Source organism: Misgurnus anguillicaudatus, chromosome 21 (assembly GCF_027580225.2).
Source record: "Misgurnus anguillicaudatus chromosome 21, ASM2758022v2, whole genome shotgun sequence".
Classification (NCBI taxonomy): domain Eukaryota; kingdom Metazoa; phylum Chordata; class Actinopteri; order Cypriniformes; family Cobitidae; genus Misgurnus; species Misgurnus anguillicaudatus.
In genome coordinates this window covers 57,982,251-58,007,678 of record NC_073357.2, presented here as the reverse complement: position 1 = coordinate 58,007,678, position 25,428 = coordinate 57,982,251, and the positions used below count along the sequence as shown (strand labels likewise).

Sequence of the window (25,428 nt, the reverse complement as noted above, 5' to 3'; positions counted from 1 at the left end):
ATAGCTACATGTACTTAAGACATATATTTAATTTGCCTTGGGACAAAAAATGTGGGTCAGATTGACCTACGATCATCAAAATCATTATAAAATGATTTGCACACACTTCAAAGCATATCTAATTTTGCATACATGTTCATTGTCATAAATGAGAAAAAGTCAAAAAATTAAAATCACAGGTTAACTTGTTTTTCCAATGTACAACATTGTGAAATGCATTAAAAATAAACTATCTACAAAAAGTGAATGCATTGATAAAATATATATATTTCACATTTATCAATATGTAACCTACCAATGAATAACTGTGCTTCCAAACTATGTTTTTTTTATTGAAAGTCAAACTATGTACATACAAAATAGGCTTTAAGCATACCCATAATGAACATTTTAATTTGTAAGTACATAGATGGGTGATTCTCGCGAAATTAGACTTATGAGGTGTCATGAAACATTTTGATAAAAAGTAAATGCAAAGTAAAAGTTTCAAAATAAGAAGCATACAGTTACAAACATCTCTTCATGTACTATTTTGCATACATGATTACAAATGACATCATACAAACCAATTTTGTTGTTTTCTCCACATTTAAGGAAAACATTTTCATTACCGCAACGTGTCCATGACTGGATTTAGGTTGACATGGAAAATTTATAATTAAAAAATCTAAAAAATAAAAAGCTTCAGTGCATGTTATACTATAAACATTTACAGTAAAGAAATGGTATTTGGTGATCATTGGTAAATGTAGAGACAATAATAAGAAATATAAATGTGTCCAACACCAATTTTCTCATCCTCCGCAACAATTTTCAATCATTGTTTAAGCCCTCAATGAACTAACATTTTCAAAAAAAGAATTTGGAAGGGACATAATTGACTGTGACACTCAATATGGCTACGGTAAACAGTTCTTATTTTCTCTCACCATATAATAGTTAACATTTTGTTTGTCATAGTACCTAGACAACTTTTCAGTTCTCATTGCCGAAACATGAGTTTGTAAATGCATATATTTAATGTAATATCATTTTGCGGTAATGATAATTTTTTTTAATGTTAATCTAAAAAATTTAAATAATTCTATAGGAAATATTTTTTAAATCCTCTAAAAATAATGGTTATATTAAGTTCAGACCTTAATCTTACATGTGCAAAAAAATTGGCTTCAATGGCTTTTTAAAAATTCTGATGCTGGACACCTTCTAAATCTGGATTTCGTGAGAATTACCCAGATAGCTGCAAATTTTGCCTTTCTGTGACAGAAACTTCTTCAACATGAATGAGAGCGGTGCAGCTTCTCTCCAGTAAACAGTCACTTGTGTTTTATCAGCAGCACAGACTCAATAAAACTCTTTACACAATGTGAAAAATTTTAGGTGTTTTCTTCAGTATGGATCTTCTGGTGCTGCTCCAGCTCTTTGGGTCCCTCACAAACATTTCCACACACGGAGCATTTCACACCCGTATGCCTCTTCTGGTGCTCCTGCATTTTGTTGAGCGATAGACAAGTCTTGCCGCAAATAGAACACAAATACGACCTCTTCTCTGTATGAGTCTTTAGGTGTCTCTTTAGCATTGTTGCTGAAACAAACGTTGTACTGCACAGATCACAGCTAAACAGACTTTCATTCAAGTGTATCAGCAGATGACGTTTAAGATTCTGTCCATCTGTGAAAGCTTTACCACATAGATGGCATAAGCAAGGCGTCTCACCCGCATGAGTCTTCATGTGACTCTTTAGCAGTGCTGCCGTAACAAACTTTTGACCGCAATGATCGCAGCTAAACAGACTTTCGTTCAAGTGAAACAGCAGATGACGTGTAAGATTCTCTTCATCTGGGAAACCCTCGCCACACAGATGGCATAAGCAAGGCCTCTCATCTGTATGAGTCTTCAGGTGACTTTCGTCCGAGTGACACTGCAGATGAACTCTGAGACACTGTGCCTGTGTGTAACTCTTATCACATAGATGGCACGAGAAAGCTTTCTCCTCTGTATGAACTCGTACGTGAGTCCTAAGAGTTCCTCGATGTGTAAAACTCTTATCACAGTGAGGGCATTTGAAAGGTCTTTCTCCAGTGTGAACTCGTATGTGATTCTCTAGATTAGATTTTGATGGGAAAATCCGATCACATTGGGGGCAGGTGTACAGCCTCTCACCCATGTGAATCCTTTTGTGATACTGAAGCTGACGGTTTTGGATGAAAGTCTTGTTACAGTGGGAGCATGCGTGAGGCCTCTCAGCAGTGTGAATTTTTAGGTGATGTGTTAGCTGCCCTTTTCGTTTGAAAGTCTTTTCACAAAAATTGCAAGCAAAAGATTTTGGGGCTTCAGCTCTTTCATGAAGTGATTTCTCATCAGTTTGTGAGTAGCGGGAAGAATTTTCTTCAGTTTTGAAACTGTGGTGCTGATGTTCATCCTTCACTTCATTGTGTTCTTCACCTTCCACTTTTATTTCCACTAAAATGAACAAAAAACATGTAAAAAAATTATGTAAAAGTTTTATCATTTCACAAAACGTTTTTCACAAGATGGATCACTGCAACACGCACTTTCACAAGATGGCATAGAAACAGAGTGGGTCTAAATACTGCCAAAATGCACTTTTATTTTGGAAGTTTTTTAAGAGTAATAGAAGGGTAAAAGAATGAAAGCAAAATAAACCAAAATCTCTAAATTCACCACAACATAGAAAAATGTTCTGGCAGCTTAAACAGTAACTTAATCTTTTTGATTGTAGGCTCCTCATCTCATAACTATCTATTATTTTAGTTTGTTGTATGTTGAAATAACTTAACATGATACAGACAACCCTCCCTAAAGAAATGAAACTAAGTCTTTGTCACCAACAGTTGTGTGTCTGTGCATTGAATTGGTTAAGAATGTAATATATTTAAAGGAATTGTTCACTTCAAAATAAAAATTATTGCATATTTAACTCACCCTCATGTGTACATGTCTTCCTTCTTTCAGCCAAATACACTCAGAGTTATATTAAAGATATCCTGGCTCTTTTTAGATTTATAATGATATTGGATAGTGCCCCATTTTAAACCTCCAAAAAGCACACATATCCATTAAAAAACTAATCCATACAGTTGGATGTCTAAATGCAAAAAATGTAAATAAATAATTATGAGGTACAAAAGCGCCTGTCCCGCTGCAATGAAAACATTTTGCCGCGGTTTCCCGGACAGGGATTAGACTAGTCCTAGACTAATGTAAATGTAAGAGCTGTCCAAACCGAAAACAACCTGCACCGACACATCCCAAAACACAACAGTGCCCTTTGTTCTGCCCCAAAATGCATGCCAGTAATGTTTTTAGTGAGGCATGTTTGTTCAAACTAGTTATATTTCCTAATTAAACTAAGGCCTAGTCCTGGTTTAAGCTAACCCCTGTCTGGGAAACTACCCCTTTAGGAAATAAACTACCTTGATAAATATCTGGGTTGATTTTAACCATCCTAGCACTTGGAAAACAGTTATTTGAATGGGACTCAATATCGACCGATAGTAAAAATTAACTCATTCCCCGCCAGCCAATTTTTGAAAAGTTGTCTGCTAGCATTTTTTGTGATTTTCACAAACAACATTTTCTTCTAAAAATATATAAACATACAAATATATCAAATGAAAATAGACCCTCTGCTTTCAAACAAACAATAAACAAACAAACAAAACAGGAAAGAAAACGTTTAAAGGCGGAGTCCATGATGTTTGAAAGCCAATGTTTATATTTGAAATCACCTAAACAAACACGCCCCTACCCCAATAGAATTTGGACCTTCTGTTGATAGACCCGCCCCACACATATGCAACTCGCCATTTGATTTGATTTGATTGGCCATAAGTGTGTTTTGGTAGTCGGCCCGTCTCCTTTTCCAACGCGTTTTTCAAACATCGTGGACTCCGCCTTTAATCCTATCTATATTTTTTTCACTGCTTATAAACTCTTTGGGGCGGTTTCCCGGACCAGGATTAGCTTAATCCAGGACTAGGCCTTAGTTTAATTAGGAAATATAACTAGTTTTAAACAACATGCCTTACTAAAAACATTACCTGTGTGCATCTTGAAGTATAACAAAGGGCCATGATGTATTTTAAGATATGTAAGTGAAAGTTGTTTTCAGTTTGGAGAGCTCTTAAAAGTGTTTAAGTCTAGGACTAGTCTAATCCCTGTCCGGGAAACCGCCCCTTAAAGCGTAACTAAACCCCTGGTCAGAGCCTGACTCCACCCACTGGCAATATTTGAAAAATGCAAGAAAAGTAGGCAGATCCCAACAGAGATAGAGGGGATGAACTAAGCTTGTACCAAGTGTGTGGTGATATCGTAACAAGGGCGTGGTAAGCTTGAACCTGCTTACGTCACGAGTCATTTTTTGGACCCAACATCCAATAGGAAAATTCAACTGCAGTAGCCACCGTTCAACCTGAAGAGGGCAGCACTCAGACATTTTTACACCATATATTGTAGTATTGAAACACTTTATACCCAAATGTCAAAAAACTTACTTAAATCAATCAACAGCACTAATAAACCGCTAAAAAAAGTTGGATTAGGGTTTAGTTGCTCTTTAAATATGGGTATTTTTCTTGAAAAATAATTTTTAAGCAAAAAACTTGACCTCTAACAAAATTTGTTCTGAATCCTAGAGGTCAGATTCAGAACGGATATCAAAACATACACAGAGTTTAAAATTAGTTAATAATATTTTGCTTCAGTTTAAATTGGGTAAGTTATCTAGTGCAGAAATTCCCAAAGTGTGGTACGCGGACCCCCAGGGGTAATATATATATATATATATATATATATATATATATATATATATATATGCTTAACGGGCTGAAATCAGGTAAACTGTCAAGTGGGACGTTTCATGATAAAGTTGTTAGTCACAAAGGAGGAGAGGGACCAAAAGAGAGTGAGGATTTAGAGGCAACAGAGACGGAGAGAATAGAAAAAGAAAATGAGCGGGAGTCAGAAGATGCGCCGGAGGAAACCGAAGAGAAGGGAAGGAGATGGCAAAAAAGAGTTGATGAGACTAAACACCAGACGTTTTAAAAGTGGAAGCTTGTGCGTAGCTTTGTTGCACTAAATTACTTTGCTGATGTTATATTGTCATGCATGTTCCAGTTATTTGCGCATGATTAAATAAACATGAGTCTTTATGGCGAGAAAACAAAGCTTTGTTGCGGTTTTTTTTTTGGAAGTGGGGATTGGAAGTGTGGCAACCCATTTGGGACATAGAAAAAAAGTTTTGGAACCGCTGATCTAGTGCAGTGGTTTTCAAACTGGGGGCCGGGGCCCCTAGGGAGGCCACGAGATGGTGGCAGGGGGCCCCAGTCTTATGGCATTTTATGAAATACATTAATTTATCATGCATTCTGTGTAATTAAACCTAAAAAAATAAGGCTACTAACCAAACGTACTACTTTTTTGTATAATTCTAGCCATCTAGTGGATAATCACGGTATTACAGATTTTTCAATGCAAATGTTTTCTCTTAATTGACAAGATAACTCATCAATGGCGTGGAAATAGTTAAATGACTCGTATTTGATCAGGGCACAAAATACGAAAGACCGTAATTTCAATACCATCAAATGGAGATGATGACTGCCCTTCAATTTTTAAACAGATGGTTAGACGCTGGCCATGTGCTGTCGGGCAGACCTTATTGCCAAGGTTTGAAAAACCATCAAAACATGCCTAAAACTTTGATCTTCAACTCAGTTATAAATGAAGATTAGACACAAACCTGTTTGTTGTTGAGTATGTTGAGGTGTTATTGTGAATGATTCAGGATCAGTCTCCTCTTTAACACACTCCATCATTACAACAGTGGATCAGAATAGTAGAGTAGTTGAATGTGTTGTGACAGCAGCTGCTTGTTTGACTTCTTCACAGTATTTATAGATGACTTGTGTCATTTAAGATTGTTTGTTCGCCATCTACAGCAAAAGACCTGTGAAAATATACATACAAACTAAATTGTAACTCTAATTCAATCACTACGCCAAATGAGTACTAAAAACATTGGTCTCTCTAGTTTAACATGATAAGCCAGGGATAAAGATCTGATAATCTCTTTAAAATATTATAGGTTAAAAATAACATGAGAGTAAACATTGGGGTCCCTTCAATTCTTCCCTGAATTAGGCCAATTGAAATGAGTGAATGAAAACAACTGAGTGAATTTGAACACTGAGCGCTGCGGGCGCCATCTTGTGGCGAGACGCGAGAGTTCATTCGGCACAATGAAGGGGCAGAAGTGTAAAGTTACATCAGTTGTACTCTCGGTGTATTACGGGATTAAATAAGTGCACCCGATAATGTCCACAATAATTTTGGTCACCACTACAACTTGGGCATTACTGCGCAGCACTCTAAGCAACCGCCCTTAGCAAAGTAAACAAATGTGAAACATATCGTTCCGTCAGGAGTATTTTTTTCATCGGAAGGACGGCTTTACAATACTGTAATATTATTAAACATTGCTCTTATAACATTAAATTTACAGAAGTACGTAAGTCTTATAGTTATAATTAGATATTTTGTATCGATTTACCTCACACAAACACCTCACTCTTCCATTCACAGAGGAGTCAGTGGCACATCTTATGACGTCACCACACGACAGGCTCCGCGAAGCAAAATAAAAGTCCCTTTATTCATGCGTGAAATACAAAAAATGCATGGACTATCATCTACACAAAAACATATACAAAACATGAATGTGCATGTAAAATATACATTTAGTGTAAACTATAATGTAAAGCAAACATGACAACTAGTGCAAGCTAATTTATTTGTATCCCTTTTTTGTAACACTTTACTTAAAGGGGTGTTCATAAGACTGACACGACACCTTTATAATCCTGACATGACGCGTCACGTGTCATGAACATGAAGGAGATTTTATGCACATTTATGACAACTGTCATTAAGTGTCATTTGCTCAATTATGTAATTTTAAATGCAAATATGACATTGTTTGAAATGTCTTTGTTATGACAACTTGACACAAACCAGTACATCATAACTTATCATAAATCTGTCATAAACATGACATAGCAGAATAATGCAACAGACAGATGACAGATTATGAGGTGTCATGAATCATTTTCATAAAAAAACAAAAAACAAAGTAAATGCTATCAAAATAAGAAGCATACAGTTACAAACATCTCTTCAGGTACTATTTTGCATACATGATTACAAACGACATCATACAAACCAATTTTGTTGTTTTTTCCACATTTGTAGGGGAAATTTTCATTACCACAACGTGTCCATGACTGGATTTAGGTTGACATGGAAATATTTATAATTAAAAAATCTAAAAAAAACTAAAAAGCTTCAGTGCATGTTAGGGTTATACTATAAACATTTACAGTAAAGAAACGTGGTATTTGGTGATCATTGGTAAATGTAGAGACAATAATAAGGAATATAAATGTGTCTAAGACCAATTTTTTCATCCTCCGCAACAATTTTCAATCATTGTTTAAACCCTCAACGAACTAACATTTTTTTTTTAAATGTTGGAAGGGATATAATTGACTTTGACACTAAAGATGGCTACCAGGTAAGCAGTTCTTTATTTTCCCCTCCCGATAAAAGTTGAAATTTTGTTGAAACTTTTTAGTTCTCATTTCCGAAACATGCGTTTGTTAATGCATATATTTACTGTAATATCATGTTGTGGTAATGATAATTTTTTATAATGATAATCTAAAAAAAATTTAATAATTCTATAGGATTTTTTTTTTAAATCATCTAAAAAATAATGGTTATAGCAAGTTCAGACCTTAATCTTATATGTGCAAAAAAAAAATTGGCTTCAAGGGCTTTTTAAACAATCTGATGCTGGACACCTTTTAAGTCTGTATTTCATGAGAATCACCCATTTCCCCTTTGCTTGTACACTCTACATACAGTTAAAGGTGCAGTATGTAAATTTTAGCGGCATCTAGTGGTGAGGTGCTGGTGAATTGCAACCAATGGCTCAGTCCACTGCTTACCCCTCGTTTTTTAATCACATAGAGAAGCTACTGTAGCCGCCACCGGACAAACATGTTATCGGAGACAACTTAGTAAAAAAAGTTTGTCCATTAAGGGTTTCTGTAGAAACATGGCGGCACAAAATGGCGACTTCCATGTAAGGGGACCCTCTGTATATGTAGATAAAAACGTCTCATTCTAAGGTAATAAACACATAACGGTAAATTATGAAAGGTCTTTATACACCACTGATAATATAGTTTTGTATATTGTTTTGCATTTCTGTCAAGAGATCCTTCTAAAAATTACACACTGCACCTTTAAAGTACACAGGCAGTTAACACACGAGTGTTATAATAGCTTGTAATCTTTCAGATCCAGTAATTCAGTGATACTCAACTCATCTCCTTCATCTAACACCTGATTCAACTCATCAGATCAATAATACATTTATTCATTTATTAGATACTTTTATACAAAGCAATTTACAAATGGAGAAGCATTAAACATTGTCTGTCATTAGAGCAAACAGTAGCTACACAAAGCCACGCTCAGAAGTAAAATAGTGTTGAAGCTAGAAATAAACAGCATAAGAGAGAGTTAACAGTGGAAAATTATAAATTAGGAGATAATCCATTGAATGCAGAAGAGTTGTGTCTTCAGATGTTTTTTAAGGATTCAGTGGTCAGACGATCAGGTGAGGGGTGGCAGCTCAGTTCACCAAAGAGGAAAAGAGTGAGTAATTGACTGTAAAATGTAGTACAGACTGCAAGACCTGATTTGGATCACAAATACGGCTTCTCGTCTGTATGAACAATTTGGTGACTTCTCAGCATAGCTTCTGAAACAAACTTCTTATTGCACTGATCACAGCTATACAGCTTTTCAGCTTTTAAGTGTAACTGCAGATGGACTTGGAGACTTCCTGCCTGTTTGTAAGTTTTATCACACAGATTGCACGAGAAAGGCTTCTCACCTGTATGCATTCGAATGTGAGTCTTAAGAGTTGAGTTTTGTATAAAACCCTTACCACAGTAACGGCACGTGAAAGGTTTCTCTCCAGTGTGAACTCGTATGTGACGCTCCAGATTTGATTTTGTTCTGAAATTCTTATCACACTGAGGGCAGGTGAACGGCCTTAAACCGGTGTGAACCCCTATGTGAAACGTGAGCTGATTTTTTTTAAGGAAAGCCTTGTTACAGTAGGGGCATGCGTGAGGCTTCTCACCAGTGTGAGTCCTTATGTGATACTTTAGCTCCCCTTTTTGTGTGAAAATCTTACCACAAAAATGGCAAGCAAAAGATTTTTTGGCTTTAACTCTTTCTTGAAGCGTTTTCCCATCAGTTTGTGAGGAGCTGAAAGAATTGTCTTCAGTTTTAAATCTGCAGTAGTTATGTTCATTGTCAACTTCATTGTTTTCTTGACGCTCCTCTTTTATTTCCACGAGGTCTAAAATGAACATAGTAACATGTCAAAACAAAAGTAATATTAGAACGCACATTTTTTTGTGTGATTGATAGTCTACTAAAACTTATATTTGGAAAGTCTCAAGCCATTAACAAAGATCGGTATTGGGGACGATTATGGCATTTTAAACTGAAATCAGGATTGGCTGAAATGTGAAAATATGAAAGCACTGCAACAGGCACTTAGAAAGTCAAGCAAGCATTTCTCAAGGCGGTAAAGCAATGGTGGTTCTAATTTTGCCTCTTTTTCACACGGAAATACGTTATTTTCAATGTAGATCCGCGGCAAGTGCGCCCAAACAGAGAGCGACGCAGTCGCAATAAAAAAAATTTCACAGGTGCGCCGAATACTGCGAAATTGATATGACACCTTTAGCCTGCTAGTCCAAAATGCAGAAAATTATTTTGACTACGATTTCTGTTTGTTTGATACACATCGCTAGCTTTACTATAATGCTGCACTAAGCTGAGGTGTTAAATACTTAATTTAAAATTGGATTCATAGATATTTTAATCTTAAAGGAAAACTACACTGTTTTTTAATATTTTACTATGTTCTTATATTAACTTAGACGAAATAATACACCTCTGTCTTTTTTCAATGCGAGCAGTTCATCTTTGTACAGCGCCGTGAATGTGTTAGCATTTAGCCTAGCCCCATTCATTCTTGAGGATCCAAACAGGGACGAATCCAGAAGCCACCAAACACTTCCATGTTCTCCCCATTTTACATGAGTAGTTACACGTGTAAGTATGGTGGCACAAAATAAAAAGTGGTGATTTTTTAAGCGGATAAAAATGGGAACTATATTGTATGGCGGAAGAGCACTTAGTTTGCAGCACTTTGACCTCTGGCACAGTAACATCATGTATTATTTCGTCTAAGTTAAGAACATAGTGAAATATTGAAAAACGGTGTAGTTTTCCTTTAATGCATTGCAGAGCTATTTGAGTTGCCAAACATATACACTGGGTTGATTTTAATACATACATACTTATGGAACATTTGTCAAGCAATCAGAATAAACCATTCAATAGCCCCGTGGTATTAAAGTATTTAATTGGGACTTTATAATATAAAGAGGGTATGCATGTGAGGTCACCTTTGGTGAAAGTGCCTGCGGTTACACCCACTGAGTGGCAAAACACAGAGCGGCAGAATTTACAGAGTACAGTGTGAAATCAGCGGAAACACGGTGAAAACGCGTCTATGAGGCTGTTTACACTTGGCATTAACATGTGTTTTCGTCGATCGGATCACAAGTGGACGACGTTAATGCCAGGTGTAAACGGTGTTCAAAACGTTTTGAGCTCGTCCACTTTCGACCACTTTCAACCACATCCAGAGGTGGTCGAAACCACTTTCGATCGGATCGCTTTGGAGTTGCGGAACGCACATGTGGTTGAATGCGTTCGAACAGCCACACGCGACCGCCTTCTCTCCGCCCATTTATCTTATCTGAGGTATTAAGCACAAGTTTTACGTCTTTTTTGACTTCTGGTGTTAACATTCGGTGAACAGTACTATTTTTAGCCTTTCATTGATAAAACTAAGCTGCTGATCTCCGTAGTTTCGTGTTGAAAGCGTGTGAAAGTTGCGCGATACTATTACAACAATTGCGCAGAAAATTCAAATAAATATCTAACATAATCATGTACAAAAAACTTTGCAGCATGTTTACTTGCTAAACACGCAGTGCACTCCGACATAATCTTAGTTTGCGTCCATATAAACTCATAATTACTCCCGCTCGGGTTTGAATGACAGCAGAGAGACTCGCCCACCGTCTCACAGACCACCCCCTCATAGAATTCAGCATAGAAGCGGTCGAAAGTGGATAAAAGAGACGGATTTAAATACCAGGTGTAAACGTTATGTGTCTCTCTCGTCCACTTGTGATCCGATCGATGAAAACACATCTTAATACCAAGTGTAAACAGCCCCTAAATGAGAAACAGCTGTTGTACGATAGATTGACTGTACTAACAGATTAACAAGATTAACAGATTAACAAGATTAACAAGAATTCGAAGCTATCGTTTTACAGACTGCCAAATTTTTTTCTTAAAAAAAAATCCAGATCATTTACTCACCACCATGTCATCCAAAATGTTGATGTCTTTCTTTGTTCAGTCGAGAAGAAATTATGTTTTTTGAGGAAAACATTGCAGGATTTTTTTCATTTTAATGGACTTTAATAGAGCCCAACATTTAATACTTTACTCAACACTTAACAGTTTTTTTCAACGGAGTTTCAAAGGACTAGAAGTTGTGGTTTGAAATTGCATATTTTTATTTTTCTTGTCAAAAGTGACAGTCGTTTTGCTGGATGGGACCCTTGTGCCTCGTTTGGGCTCGTTTGGAGTCCTTTGAAACTCTGTTGAAAAAACTGTTAAGTGTTGAGTTAAGTATCAAATGTTGGGCTCTATTAAAGTCCATTAAAATGAGAAAAATCCTGCAATGTTTTCCTCAAAATACATAATTTCTATTCGACTGAACAAAGAAAGACATCAACATTTTGGATGACATGGTGGTGAGTGGTTTGTCTGGATTTTTCTTTTGGGAAAATTGAGTATTCCTTTAAGTGCATTAACGTACTTTTACTTACGTAAAATTAACAATTTAAGTGTAATTAGGTATTAAATAAATTTTTATATGCCATATTAAAGAATACACAGTATGATTCTATGCTTTAGAATATAGTGAAGTGAAATTTTTCCCCAATACAAACACCCTAATAAAGCACAGATGCTTGAAAAATGTAACTGATATAACTAAGTATTGTCCACCTCTGCTATCAAGTCCAACTAAATTCAATTTAAGCTGATAATAGTCAGTTATACTGGCATCTTCGCAGCAGCCGCTATGAAAACCAGACATTTTGTTAAACGTTTGCCACTCAACAGGGCGTGCTCCGGCATGGTCACGTGGAAAAGGGACGTCAATGCATACCCTCTTTAAATTAAATGACTCGGATTTGATCAAGGGCACTAAAACTTGATCAAGACATCTCTAATTTTAAATATCAAATGAAGTAGATGACTGCCCATCTATTTTACAAAGAATGCTGGCTGTCTGGCACACCTTACTGTTAAGCACTGCCGAGCCATCAAAACACCTGACACTTTATGATCTTCAACAGTTAATAATGAAATATTAAAATTAGACACAAACCTCTTTGTTGTTCAGTATATTCAGGTGTTATTGTGAATGATTCAGTCTCCTCTTTAACACACTCCATCATTACAACAGTGGACCACAATAGTAGAGTAGTTGAATGTGTTTGACTTCAGCATCAACAGGAACAGACCTGTGAAGATATACAAACTCAATATCAATACCCCAAATGAGATATAAAAAATCTGTGTCTCTCTAGTTTGACAAGACAAATTGCCAGTCATAGAAACAGAAGAGCTAAAAATATCTTCAAAAATATTACGGTTGAAAAATAACATGAATGAAAAGTGACTGAAATGTTGTGTGCTGGTGACCACCAGCTAAACCAGCATAATTCAAATGCTGGTTTGATGCTGTTTGTTTTAGCAAGGACATTCAGCACTTGTCCTTATCATTGTTTTTTAACACTTTGTTCATTTCAAAGATTGGGTATGGAAGTATTTTATATTTATTTCTGTTCAATTTTACTAATAACAGCAATTTTCCATCTGCTATGTTAAATAACTGTATGTAAAAGAGGAGCATGCATCCTTAAAATGAATGTAAAGCTTATTAACAGATTTAACAAAAAACATACAGACCTGAATGACTTGCAAAGTGAAGAAAATCTCTGTTCCAATGTTTGTATAACATTTAAATACTCTGATTTAAATATATTTTGTATCGTTTCATTCACCTCACACAAACAGCTCAACCTTCCCTCAGTCGACAGACGAACTGAAGCGCAACCCTTATGACGTCAGTGCACGACAGACTCCAAGAGGCAAAATAAAAGTCCCTTTATTAAATATATCTCAAAATTCCTGAAATGCAACTAAATGAATGAACTACAAAGAATACAAAACATCAATGTACAGGTAAAATAAACATATTCAATGTAAAATATCACTTAAAACAAACATGACAAGTAGTGCTGACAAATGCTTGTACACTATACATACAGTTAAACATACACCACATGAAAATATTTTGTAACCAGGCGGCCATAGCATAGTTTGTAAATTTTCAGATACAGTAAGTCAGTGAAACTCAACTCCTTTATCTAATGCCTAATTTAACTCATAAGATCATTCAAACATTTATTCATTTAAATTTATTCATTTAGATGCTTTTATCCAAAACAAATTTACATATGGTGGCGCATTTAAAGGGGACATTTTACAATAATTTTTAAGATATCAAATAAATACTTGATGTCCCCAGAGTACGTATGTGAAGTTCTAGTTCAAAATACCATATAGATAATTTATTACAACATGTTAAAATTGCCACTTTGTAGGTGTGAGCAAAAATGTGCCGTGTCCTTTTAAATGCAAATGAGCAGTGTTGGGGGTAACGCATTACAAGTAACATGCATTACGTAATAATATTACTTTTCTGAAGTAACAAGTAAAATAACGCATTACTTTATAAATGTACACACTAATATTTGAGTTGTGTGAACAGTTTTAGTCAGAAAGGGAGATGGCAGACCAGAGCGATGGAAAATGCAATTTCTGAATGCAGAACTTCTTAGTCTTAAAAGACACCTGCAAAGTAAGAAAAAGTAACGCAAAAGTAATGTAAGCATTACTTTGCATGAAAAGTAACAAAAAAAAAGTAACGCAATTATTTACTTTTTTGGGGAGTAACTTAATATTGTAATCCATTACTTTTAAAAGTAAATTTCCCCAACACTGCAAATGAGCTGATCTCTGCACTAAATGGCAGTGGGGTGGTTAGATTTTATAGTATTATCCCCTTCTGACATCACAAGGGGAGCCAAATTTCAATGACCTATTTTTTCACATGCTTGCAAAGAATGGTTTATCAAAACTAAGTTACAGGGGTGATCTTTTTCACATTTTCTTGGTTGATACAAGCACTGGTGACCCAATTATAACACTTATACATTGTAAAAGTCAGATTTGAATTACATGCCCCCTTTAACATTTTTATCACAAATATTAGTATTAACATTTTTGGTCATGAGTATTTTGGTGACTCCTCAGCAGCACCGCTGAAACAAACTTCTTATCGCACTGATCACAGCTATACAGTTTTTCTTTTAAGTGAAAGTCCAGATGAAGTTTGAGACTTCGTCCCTGTTTGTAACTCTTACCACACAGATGGCATGAGTAAGGCTTCTCACCTGTATGCATTCGTATGTGAATCTGAAGACTTGAGTTTTGTATAAAAGTCTTACCACAATGAGGGCACATAAAAGGTTTTTCTCCAGTGTGAACTCGTATGTGACGCTCTAGATTTGATTTTGTTTGGAAACTCTTATCACACTGAGGGCAGGTGAACGGCCTTAAACCCATGTGAACCCCTATGTGGAACATAAGCTGATTTTTGTTAATGAAAGTCTTCTCACAGTGGGAGCAGGCGTGAGGCCTCTCACCAGTGTGAATCCTTATGTGATAGTTTAGCTGCCCTTTGTGTGTAAAAGTCTTACCACAAAAATGACAATTAAAAGACTTTTTGGCTTCAGCTCTTTCTTGAGGTGAATTCTCATCAGTTTCCGATGCGCTAAAAGAATTTTCTTCAATTATGAAACTGTAGTATTCATTTTCATCATCCACTTCGTGTTCTTGACCCTCTTCTTTTATTTCCATGAGGCCTAAAAAAGAACATATTTCCAATGTTAAAGTAATATCAGAACGCAACTATTTATTTGTGCAATTTATGGTCTACTAAACTTAAATTTGGGAAGTCCCAAGTTGGTCACAAAAATGGGTATTGGGGGCAATTATGGCATTTTAAAGAGCACCTATTGTCCGATTCACATTTTTAAATTTCCTTTGTTGTGTGTATTAATTCATGTTAACAATATGCAAAAGGTACAAACCCCAAAGTAAACAATGACATGAGTTATCATCTCCAACCTAAATCTCTTTTCTCGACTACAACAAACACAAAGATTGTAGGCAACAGTTTACTCCCTGGAATTGGTGATGTAGACAAGACCTACATTATCATAAATCCTGTAAGTTAACTCCTGTTAGCAACCAAATCTTTCAAACATGGTAAGAAACGTCACATTTCCGGCTGACGTCAGAGGTATTCAAGCCAATCAAAATGTATAGATTAGTTGGCCAATCAGGGACACAGAGCTTTTAGGAAGACCGTGAAATCTGGAGTTACAAAAATGTACGGTATGTGGAAAATAATGTGTTTTTAACCATAAACCACATGAACACATTGTATTATACTAAATACACAAAATAACGTTATTTTTTTAGCATTAAAATAGGTGCTCTTTAAATGGGTCAGGATTTAACAGGCACTTATAATTTCTGCAATGCGAGCATTTCCCAAGGCAGTAAAGCCATACAACGGCATCTAATACTGCGAAAGTGACACAACATTATACACTGTGTTGAATTTAATAGCATTAATGCACTTTAAATGTGCACCTAGCACTAGAAAAATACAATTACCTAATCAGGACTTGATATAAATGAAATGACACTGATTGGTTCGGGGGCACTAAAACGTGATCAAGACATTACTAATTTCAATAACATCAAATGTTGTAGATGACTGTCTTTCTATTTTTAAAAAATGCTGGCTGTCAGGAAGAGACATTAAAACCTACCTGACACTTTAAAAAAACAAACGGTGCTATATAGAACCGAAACTGTTGCTTTGGATCGTAATCATAGAAGAACCGTTTTTAGTGCCATATAGCACCAGTGAAGCACCTGTGTAGAACCATATAGGGGCCATATAGAACCACTATAGCACCAAATATGGTTCTACATAGCACTATATGGTTCTACACAGGTGCTTCACTGGTGCTTCACCGGTGCTATATGGCACTAAAAACGGTTCTTCTATGATTACGAGCAAAGAACCACTTTTGGTGCTATATAGCACCGTTTGTTTTTAGAGTGTATGATCTTCAAAAGTTATTAATAAAATATTAAAATGAAACACAAACCTATTTGTTGTTCAGTATATTCAGGTGTTATTGTGAATGATTCAGGATCAGTCTCCTCTTTAACACACTCCATCATTACAACAGTGGATCAGAATAGTAGAGTAGTTGAATGTGTTGTGACAGCAGCTGCTTGTTTGGCTTCTTCACAGTATTTATAGATGTGTTATTTATAGATTGTGTCATTTAAGATTATTTGTTTGGCATGGAGTGCTACAGGAACAAACCTGTAAAAAATATAAACAAACAAAATTAAAATTCAACAATTAAATCAATATACCAAATGAGTACTAAAAAATGTATTCTTAGTTTAACATGACAAGCCAGTGAAAAGTGCTGAAATTCTCTTAAAAATACGTATGAGTTAAAAAATAATGAGGGTAAACAGTGACTGAGCCCCATATGCACTCATTCATTATACCCTGCCTACATTAGTCCACATGAATGAATGAGTGAATGAAAACGAGTGAGTCAATTCGCACACTGAGCGCTGCGGGCGCCATCTTGTGTCAAGACCCGGGAGTTCATTCGGCACGCGCCCCACAGCAGTGAAAGGGTAGAGGTGTACATTGGTTGTACTCTGTTATTGCGGTGTATTTACGTGATGATAATAATAAGTGCACTCGATTATGTCTACAATAGTTTTTGACAGCACTACAAAATATCTGTCCATTTAAATAGTGCACTTTGGAAACAGCCCGTGTATTACTGCGCGTCCGCCCGCCCTTAGCAAAGTAAACATTAAACATTCATTTATTTGCTTAATCTGCCAGGGAGCATTTTTTCCAGCGGAAGGGATGCTTTTTCTGACTTTACTCCGTGAAAGTTGCGTTGCTGCATATTTATTACTATGCTGCATTAATTATTTGTATTGTGTGGTGACCTTTATATAAACGCAACAACGTACTCGAAGCTAGTGGTGTCATCTACTGCATGTTACTGCTACAGAGACAACATACTGGTTTCTCTGTGCTCTACAACACAAACTCCAAAAACTAAGCTCCTATGTTGTTCAGATTTGAAAAATATAAGTTATATACTGTATGAACCTGAATGGTTTGAAATGCAAAATACATTTCTTTGCCTTGAATAGATGTTGTCTCTGGTGGAATAACTATAATTACTTTAAAACTAAGAAAAAAACCGGTACTATTACTTATTATTGCTCTAATAACAAGTTGTTAGAGTACATTTGTTTAAAAATTAAGTCATAGTTTGTATAGTTTCTTTTACCTCACACAAATACCTCAATCTTCCTTCCACCGACAGAAGAACGGCACATCTAATGACGTCACCCCACGACAGGCTCCAAGTAGCAAAATAAAAGTCCCTATATTTTACAAGTACAGTATCCAAATTCGTAAAATGTGGGGAAATTAATAACCTTTCATCTATATCATAGAACATTACAAAATATTATGTATATGTAAAATACATACATTTAGTGTAAAATATCATTTAAAACAAATAAAAACTAGTGCAGACTGATTTATGTGCCAGGGCACATGTACAATTAACTTGAGAAGTATCATAATCTATTGTATTTCCATTTTGCTTATACACTATTCATACAGTTAAAAGTACACCACATTAAATTATTGTGGACGAACGCAGGTGGTCAACACATGCATGTTATGATTATGGCAAGCCGTTTTAACTTTTATTCGTTGAGTTCTTGATATCAACAATTACATTTCTACTAGTAACAATGTTAATTCTTGATATTAACAATTCAATTCTTGATATCAACAAATCAGTTAAGAATGACATTTCCACTAGTAACAATGATAATTCTTGATATCTGTAATTGTATTTTCACTAGTGAAATGTCACCATAGACTGACATTCAAATTCAATTGTTGACATCAAGAATTCAATTGTTACTAGTTAAAATGTTAATTCCTGATATAAATTATTTGATTGTCACAATTGTTAATTTCTGTTATTTGAAATTGTATTTCTGATATCAATATAATTTCTGATATCTAAAATGTCTTTCTTACTAGTAACAATCCCATTCATGATATCAGAAATTAAAATTGTCACTAGTGACAATCGAATTCAAGAAGTCGATTGCTGATATCAAGAACTAAAATGTTGATATAAAGAATTGAATTGTTGATATCAACAATTGAATTGTTGATATCAAGAATTAACATTGTTACTACACTGTAAAAAACACTTTGCTGCCTTATAAAATTTTTTGTTGAATCAACTCGGATTTACAAGTCATTTCAACTTACTATTATTTATCTTGACTAGAGATGAGTTGTTATAACTACGGGTGAGTTGTTATAACTTACAAAATAAAGTTTACTTTTCTCAACTATATTTTATAAGTTGTAACAACTCATCTCTGTTGACATGACTTGTAAATCTGAGCTGATCCAACAAAAAATTCCAAGGCAGCAAATCATTTTTTACAGTGTAGCAGAAATGCAATTTCTGATATCAAGAATTAAAATTTTAACTAGTGAAAATGAACTTAACAAATAAAACTAAAATGGCTTGCCATATATGATAGCTTCTACACTGTAAAACCTAACAGTCAACTCAACTCAAACCATCCAAGTAAACCGGCCGCATTAGGCCATTTAAGTTTTAAAACACATAAATTTAAGCACTGTGAACTTGAGTCATGTGCAATTATGCACCCATGTCCAAGTAGTGTGAATTTAAATATGAGTGCATAACTGCATATGACTCAATTTGTTTAAGTTCACAGTACTCAAATGTATGTGCTTCAAAACTAATGCAACCGGTTTACTTAAATGGTTTGAGTTGAGTTAACTTTTAGGTTTTACAGTGTAGTAATCTTTCAGATCCAGTAATTCAGTGATACTCAACTCATCTCTTTCATCTAACAACTGATTTAACTCATTACATCATTAATACATTTACTACTTTATATTTATTTAGCAGACGCTTTTATCCTAAACAAATTTACAAATGGAGGAGCATTTAACATTTTGTTCATAAATGCCAACAATAAGCACAGTACACAAAGTAACTCACAAGTAAACTGTTCAAGCTAAACAGCATAAAAGAGAGATTAATAAATAATATTGATTGCAATGATGAAGTTAACAATGGAAAGCTGTGAATTATTAGGGATAATCCAATGAATGCAGAAGAGTTGTGTCTTCAGATTTTTGAAGGATTCAGTGGTCACAGACGATCAGGTGAAGGATGGCAGCCCATTTTACTTAAGAGGGACCGAGTGGGTAAATGTTTTAGAAATGTAGTACAGACTTTAAGACCTGAATTGTATCTGATAATGGAGACATCTAACATGTGCAAACAAAACACAAATGTGGCCTCTCGCCTGTACGAGCATTTTGGTGACCCCACTAATCACAGCTCTTCGTCCGAGTGAAACAGCGATGATCTTTGAGACTTCGTGCTTGTTTGTAACTCTTACCACACAGATGGCACGAGTAAGGCTTCTGACCTGTATGAATTCGTATGTGAGTCTTAAGACTTGAGTTTTGTGTGAAACTTTTATCACATTGAAGGCATGTAAAACGTTTTTCTCCAGTGTGAATTCGTATGTGACTCCCTAGATTTGATTTTGATTGGAAACACTTATCACAGTGAGGACAGGTGTAAGGTTTCTCTCCAGTGTGAACTCGTATGTGGCTCTCTAGACTTAATTTTGTTCGGAAACCCTTATCACACTGAGGGCAGACGAACGGCCTCTCACCCGTGTGAATGCCTATGTGAACCTTAAGCTGATTGTTTTTAACGAAAGTCTTCTCACAATAGGGGCATGCGTGAGGCCTCTCACCAGTGTGAATCCTTATGTGATAGTTTAGCTGCCCTTTGTGTGTGTAACTCTTATCACAAAGATGGCAAGCAAAAGATTTTTTGGCTTCAGTTCTTTCTTGAGTGGATTTCTCATCAGTTTCTGAGGAGCCGAAAGAATTTTCTTCAATTATGAAACTGTAGTACTCATCGTCCACTTCATCGTTTTCTTGATCCTCCTCTTTAATTTCCACGAGGTCTAAAATGAACATAGTAACATATCAAAACATTGTTAAAGTAATATCAGAACTAGTGATGCATTATATTTGATTTTTTTTCCAATATCTAATATGCCAACACTTTTCAACTCATTTTAGGCGATACCAATATAAGCCAGCAAAAAATTTAAATTATTTGAGTTTTTTTAATAATTCAATAAAAATAAAACATTGCACAGTCTTTGTATATATTAGAATTAATATCACAGACATCAACAGGTAGGCACTGATCCGGTATATTGATACACATGATCACTTTTTACATTCACCTAAAACAAAACTAGTGTGATTATGTGAACTTTGTGTGTTTTTGAAATAACAGTGTGTGTATTTGACAGTTTAAGCAAAATAAGTAAAAAGAGGAAAAAGAGAACGTTACTACTCATGAGGTACAGCCAGTGTCCATGTTTCGGGTATGTGTATGCTCATGTGTCAGAGGACCAGCGTAAGAGTAAAATTGTTTAAACTGGCAAATCTTAAAATGCTTTCAAAAAACAAACTTTCGTAATGATGAATAACTGCGCTGACTGTGATAAAGATATATACGCAAAATATGCTGTTAAATTGGAGATGTGATGGTGTGTCACATTGTTGAGCCAGAAGCATGCAGTCATATAATAATGTATACACTGTAACATCATGACAAGCTAATCGTGGATACATTGTAATCGTTCACAATCTAATGGGCCATTCAGATGGGATATGGTGATACGTCACATTTGTGTAGTTCATTTTCAACGGGAGACATAAGGAAAAGGGCAAAATGCAAGCAGTTTCACAGGCAGAGACCGGTGACTTCTTTTTCAAGGGGGCACAATGTCAAAATAAGTGCCTGCTGCAGACGCTTCGAAGGGCTTTATGATAAAAAAGAACACTTACGTATGCCAGATAATCGCTTAATCTCATGTGTAATCAGAGGGTGCTTCTCAATATGCTTCCTCTTCTCCTCGCTCCTACGTCCTACATCCTATAACCCGAAACTGATCGAGCTCCGCCATCATGTAGGACATCTCAATTCTTTAATTGCACAGCGAGGAACGATGAGTTGATAAACCTGACGCACGTATAAATCTCCTCCCCCTTCACAACGTCACGTCATTAAACACACATAAATCTTGCTATTAATCATTAAATTATTGTAAATGTAGACCAATTTCAGACACTATATTTAATATTTATGTATAAACCACCGATCTATATAAATGACATTTTACAGCACTTTTAAGAATGTCTTTATTTTAATGTAGTAAGGATATGAACTACAACTCAAGTATGTATTTAAAGGTGCAGTGTGTAATTTCTTTGAAAGATCTCTTGACATAAATGCAAAATAATATACAAAACTATATGATCAGGGGTGTTTAAAGACCTTTCATAATGCACCATTATGTTTTTATTACCTTAGAATGAGACGTTTTTATCTACATACACAGAGGGTCCCCTGACATGGAAGTCGCCATTTTGTGCCGCCATTTTTCTACGGACAAACTTTTTTTACTAAATTGTCTCAGACGATGACATGTTTGTCCAGTGGCGGCTAACGTAGCTTCTTTATGTGTTTCAAAAGCAAGAGGTGAGCGTGGACTGAGCCATTGGTTGCAATGCGCAACCTCACCACTAGATGCCACAAAAATTTACACACTGCACCTTTAACTTTATTTTATTAAACATTTGGGGTTTTTAATGCACTTGATTATTTGATAATAGATAATAAATGTTATAAAGAGAGTAAGGAAAGAGGATATCATTTTACTTAATACTTCTCCTCCGTCCTTGCGTCTTTCCTCGCTTGCATCCTAGAAGGGTGGAAAGGAAGCAAGGAAAGGAAACGAGGATGCAAAAATAAGAATTGAGAAGCACCCAGTGTTTACTGTTAAGTGAGTGTCTTGCGAGTATTTTGTGAATGTGAGCGTCTCTTTTGTCACAAACCCTTTCAACGCGTGTGCATCAGGCATGTATTTTGACAAGACGCATGATGCACATGAGTTCACATGACGCAACTAACACATATTTTGACATGACAAAATATATTATATTAGCAATTATCTTCCATAATATGTGCAGATAATATTGTGCATCACCAATTTAGAACGCAAAAGTTTTATTGTCTAAATGATGGTCTACTAAAACATATATTAGGAAAGTTCTAAGCCTATCACAAAGATCGGCATCAGGGTCGATAATAGCATTTTAAAAGGATCAGGATTGGCAGCAGTGGAAGCCCTTATAATGTCTACAATGCAAGCATTTTCCGAGGCGGTAAAACAATAGACATCATCTTATAATACTGACAAATTGTTGACAATTCAATACAAAAACTACTTTACAATATGTAGAAACTGAATTTGATTATGAATTATGTTACTTCAGCATGAGAACATACATGTACCTAATCGGGGCTCTATATAAATTAAATTACTTCTTTAATTTAAATAATATAAAATGTTGGAGATGACTGCCTTTCTCTCTTAAAAGAATACTGTCAAGTCCTGCATAACCACCATAACATACATGACACTTTATGATCTACAACATTTATTCATAAAACATTAAAATTAATCACAAACCTCTTTGTTGTTGAGTATGTTGAGGTGTTATTGTGAATGATTCAGGATCAGTCTCCTCTTTAACACACTCCATCATTACAACAGTGGATCAGAATAGTAGAGTAGTTGAATGTGTTGTGACAGCAGCTGTGATTCCTGCTTGTTTGACGGACTGTTTGGAAAAGAGGAGCATGCATACTCCTTAAAATTCATATAAAGCTCATTAACAAGTTTGAGAAACATACACACCTGAATGGCTTAAAAAAATGAAGTTCCTTGCCTTGTAACTATGAACAACTCTCAGTACTTTACAGTAAAGTATTACCATACTGTACAATTATTTAACTTTGTATCAATAATATTTAAATATTTTGATGAAAAATTTAACAAATTTTGTATCGTTTTATTTACCTCACATAAACACCTCAATCTTCCATCAACCGACAGACGAGCAGCAGCGCACCTCTTATGACGTCACCATACGAAAGGCTCCAATAACCAAAATAAAAGTCCCTTTATTTATTCTGTCAAAATTCGTAAACTGCAAGGAAATTAATGAAATACAAGGATACTAAACTGAATGTTCAAGTATAATAAATATATTCAAGGTTAAATATCCCACATTTGTTAAACGATTACAATATATAATCTACCAGTGAATCCTAATCACATAACGAAATAATTACACTATGCAAACTATAATCTTGTAGTCTAAATTGAAATTAATTTCAGTGAAATAAAGAATATCTTAAAATATTGCAAAATATCATGTCTGTTTTTGGATTATTATTAATTTTTTTTTTGGCTGGAACTGAATTGGATCTGATAATGGAGACATCTAACATGTGCAGTGCTGGCTCATGAGTGAATAAGTACAGAATAAAATGAAACATAAAATGAATATGCGGTAAACATTAATACAATGATTGTATACATTCTTGAGATCAAATTAACTTCACCAAAGGTTTTTAGGTGGATACAAACATTTGTGTAAGTAATGTCTTATAAGTATCAGATTTTGCAGATTATAATTTTTTTATATATATTTTTTTCTTAACCTTTATTTAACCAGGATAAAGTCCCATTGAGATTTTAAACCTCTTTAACAAGGGAGACCTGGCCAAGACAGGCAGCAGCCAAACAATAAAAACACATAATTAAACACTTACAACATAAAATACAAACACATTATCATATAAGGGCTGTCACAACGATTAAATAATCATCTCACCGTGATTGTTTAACCTTATCGCAATGATTTCAGATCACCGCAATGATTGCACATCTCTTTAAAAAACACAAGGGGGAGCTGCAAGCACCTGTATTAACGAGACCGTATCAGATGGCTTTCTTAACGGACAGTGTAAAGGCCCGGGTATACTTTTTTTCCGCGTCCGCGTCCGGCTCGCGCGCGCACGCGTCCGCGAAGCTTTCCGAGTATACTCCGCGCGGCCACACGCGGATGGCCGCGTTCGACACTATACGCAATACAAATGATTTCTTATTCAAATTATTAGTCTAACAGGCTGTCAGGACAGCACTGATTTGGCGACATTTACAGTACATTAAAACATTAGGATAGGTGAAGAAAAGTAACAGATCCACCATTGCAAACACAGTTTAGAACAAATAACAAGACAACAAAGAACAGGAATCAAACAAACATGCTCCAGTGCTTTCTCTTCTTGGAAGAAGTAAAAGTTAAAGAAGAAAAACGATAGTGTGTGTGCAAAATGCTGTCTATTTTCTTTGTATAATTGTTTATAGTGGAGTGTCCTGTCTAAATATTTTAACGCGCATGCGCTGTTGTACGCGGACTGTACGCGCACTGTCCGCGCGGTCTCAAATTCTGGGCTGCACGCGGACGGTCCGCGCGGCCGGCCGCGGACCCACATGATGACGAAAATAACGTAATGCGGACCGCGCGCATACGCGGACTTCCCTAGTATACTTTCGGCTTAATACATGCAAAGCCATTCAATACAGTGGAACATACACATTTCCAGAACAGCAATTCCAAATTTAGGAAAGTGAAGGATGCTATTCTTAAGGATCCGTGAGGAATTTATTTATTTTGCAGCCACTACAGACATGTGGTCTAGTACAAATATGACCTTAGTAGGATTGGCTACTATTTAAGGACTGTTCTGGTAAAGTCAGTTTATTTTGATTGCATTTTTTATTTTCAGTTATTTTTCAGACAATTTATTGCGTTTATTTCTTATGAAGAATTTTCAGTTTTTGAAAGATATATTCATTCAATAATTACTTTTAAATGTGTC

The 25,428-nt window shown here is 35.5% G+C and overlaps 2 protein-coding genes across 3 annotated transcripts in view; both read right to left on the bottom strand.

The window, feature by feature from the left end:
* LOC141349150 (uncharacterized) overlaps positions 1-25,428 on the bottom strand; it is a 99,331-nt gene that overhangs the window by 18,224 nt on the left and 55,679 nt on the right. The gene's annotated exons all lie outside the window — the stretch shown is intronic.
* On the bottom strand, positions 10-12,790 carry LOC129452250 (uncharacterized). Of its 2 annotated transcripts, none has more exons than XM_055216009.2 (3): positions 12,654-12,790; positions 5,766-5,972; positions 10-2,464 (listed from the first exon to the last, which is right to left on the bottom strand). In XM_055216009.2, the coding sequence occupies exons 2-3, from the start codon at positions 5,839-5,841 to the stop codon at positions 1,377-1,379; spliced, it is 1,164 nt and encodes a 387-aa protein (XP_055071984.2). In that variant the 5' UTR covers positions 5,842-5,972; positions 12,654-12,790; the 3' UTR covers positions 10-1,376. The 2 variants fall into 2 exon arrangements, with proteins under 2 accessions (XP_055071984.2, XP_055071975.2); XM_055216000.2 differs by lacking the exon at positions 12,654-12,790 and adding an exon at positions 6,576-8,801.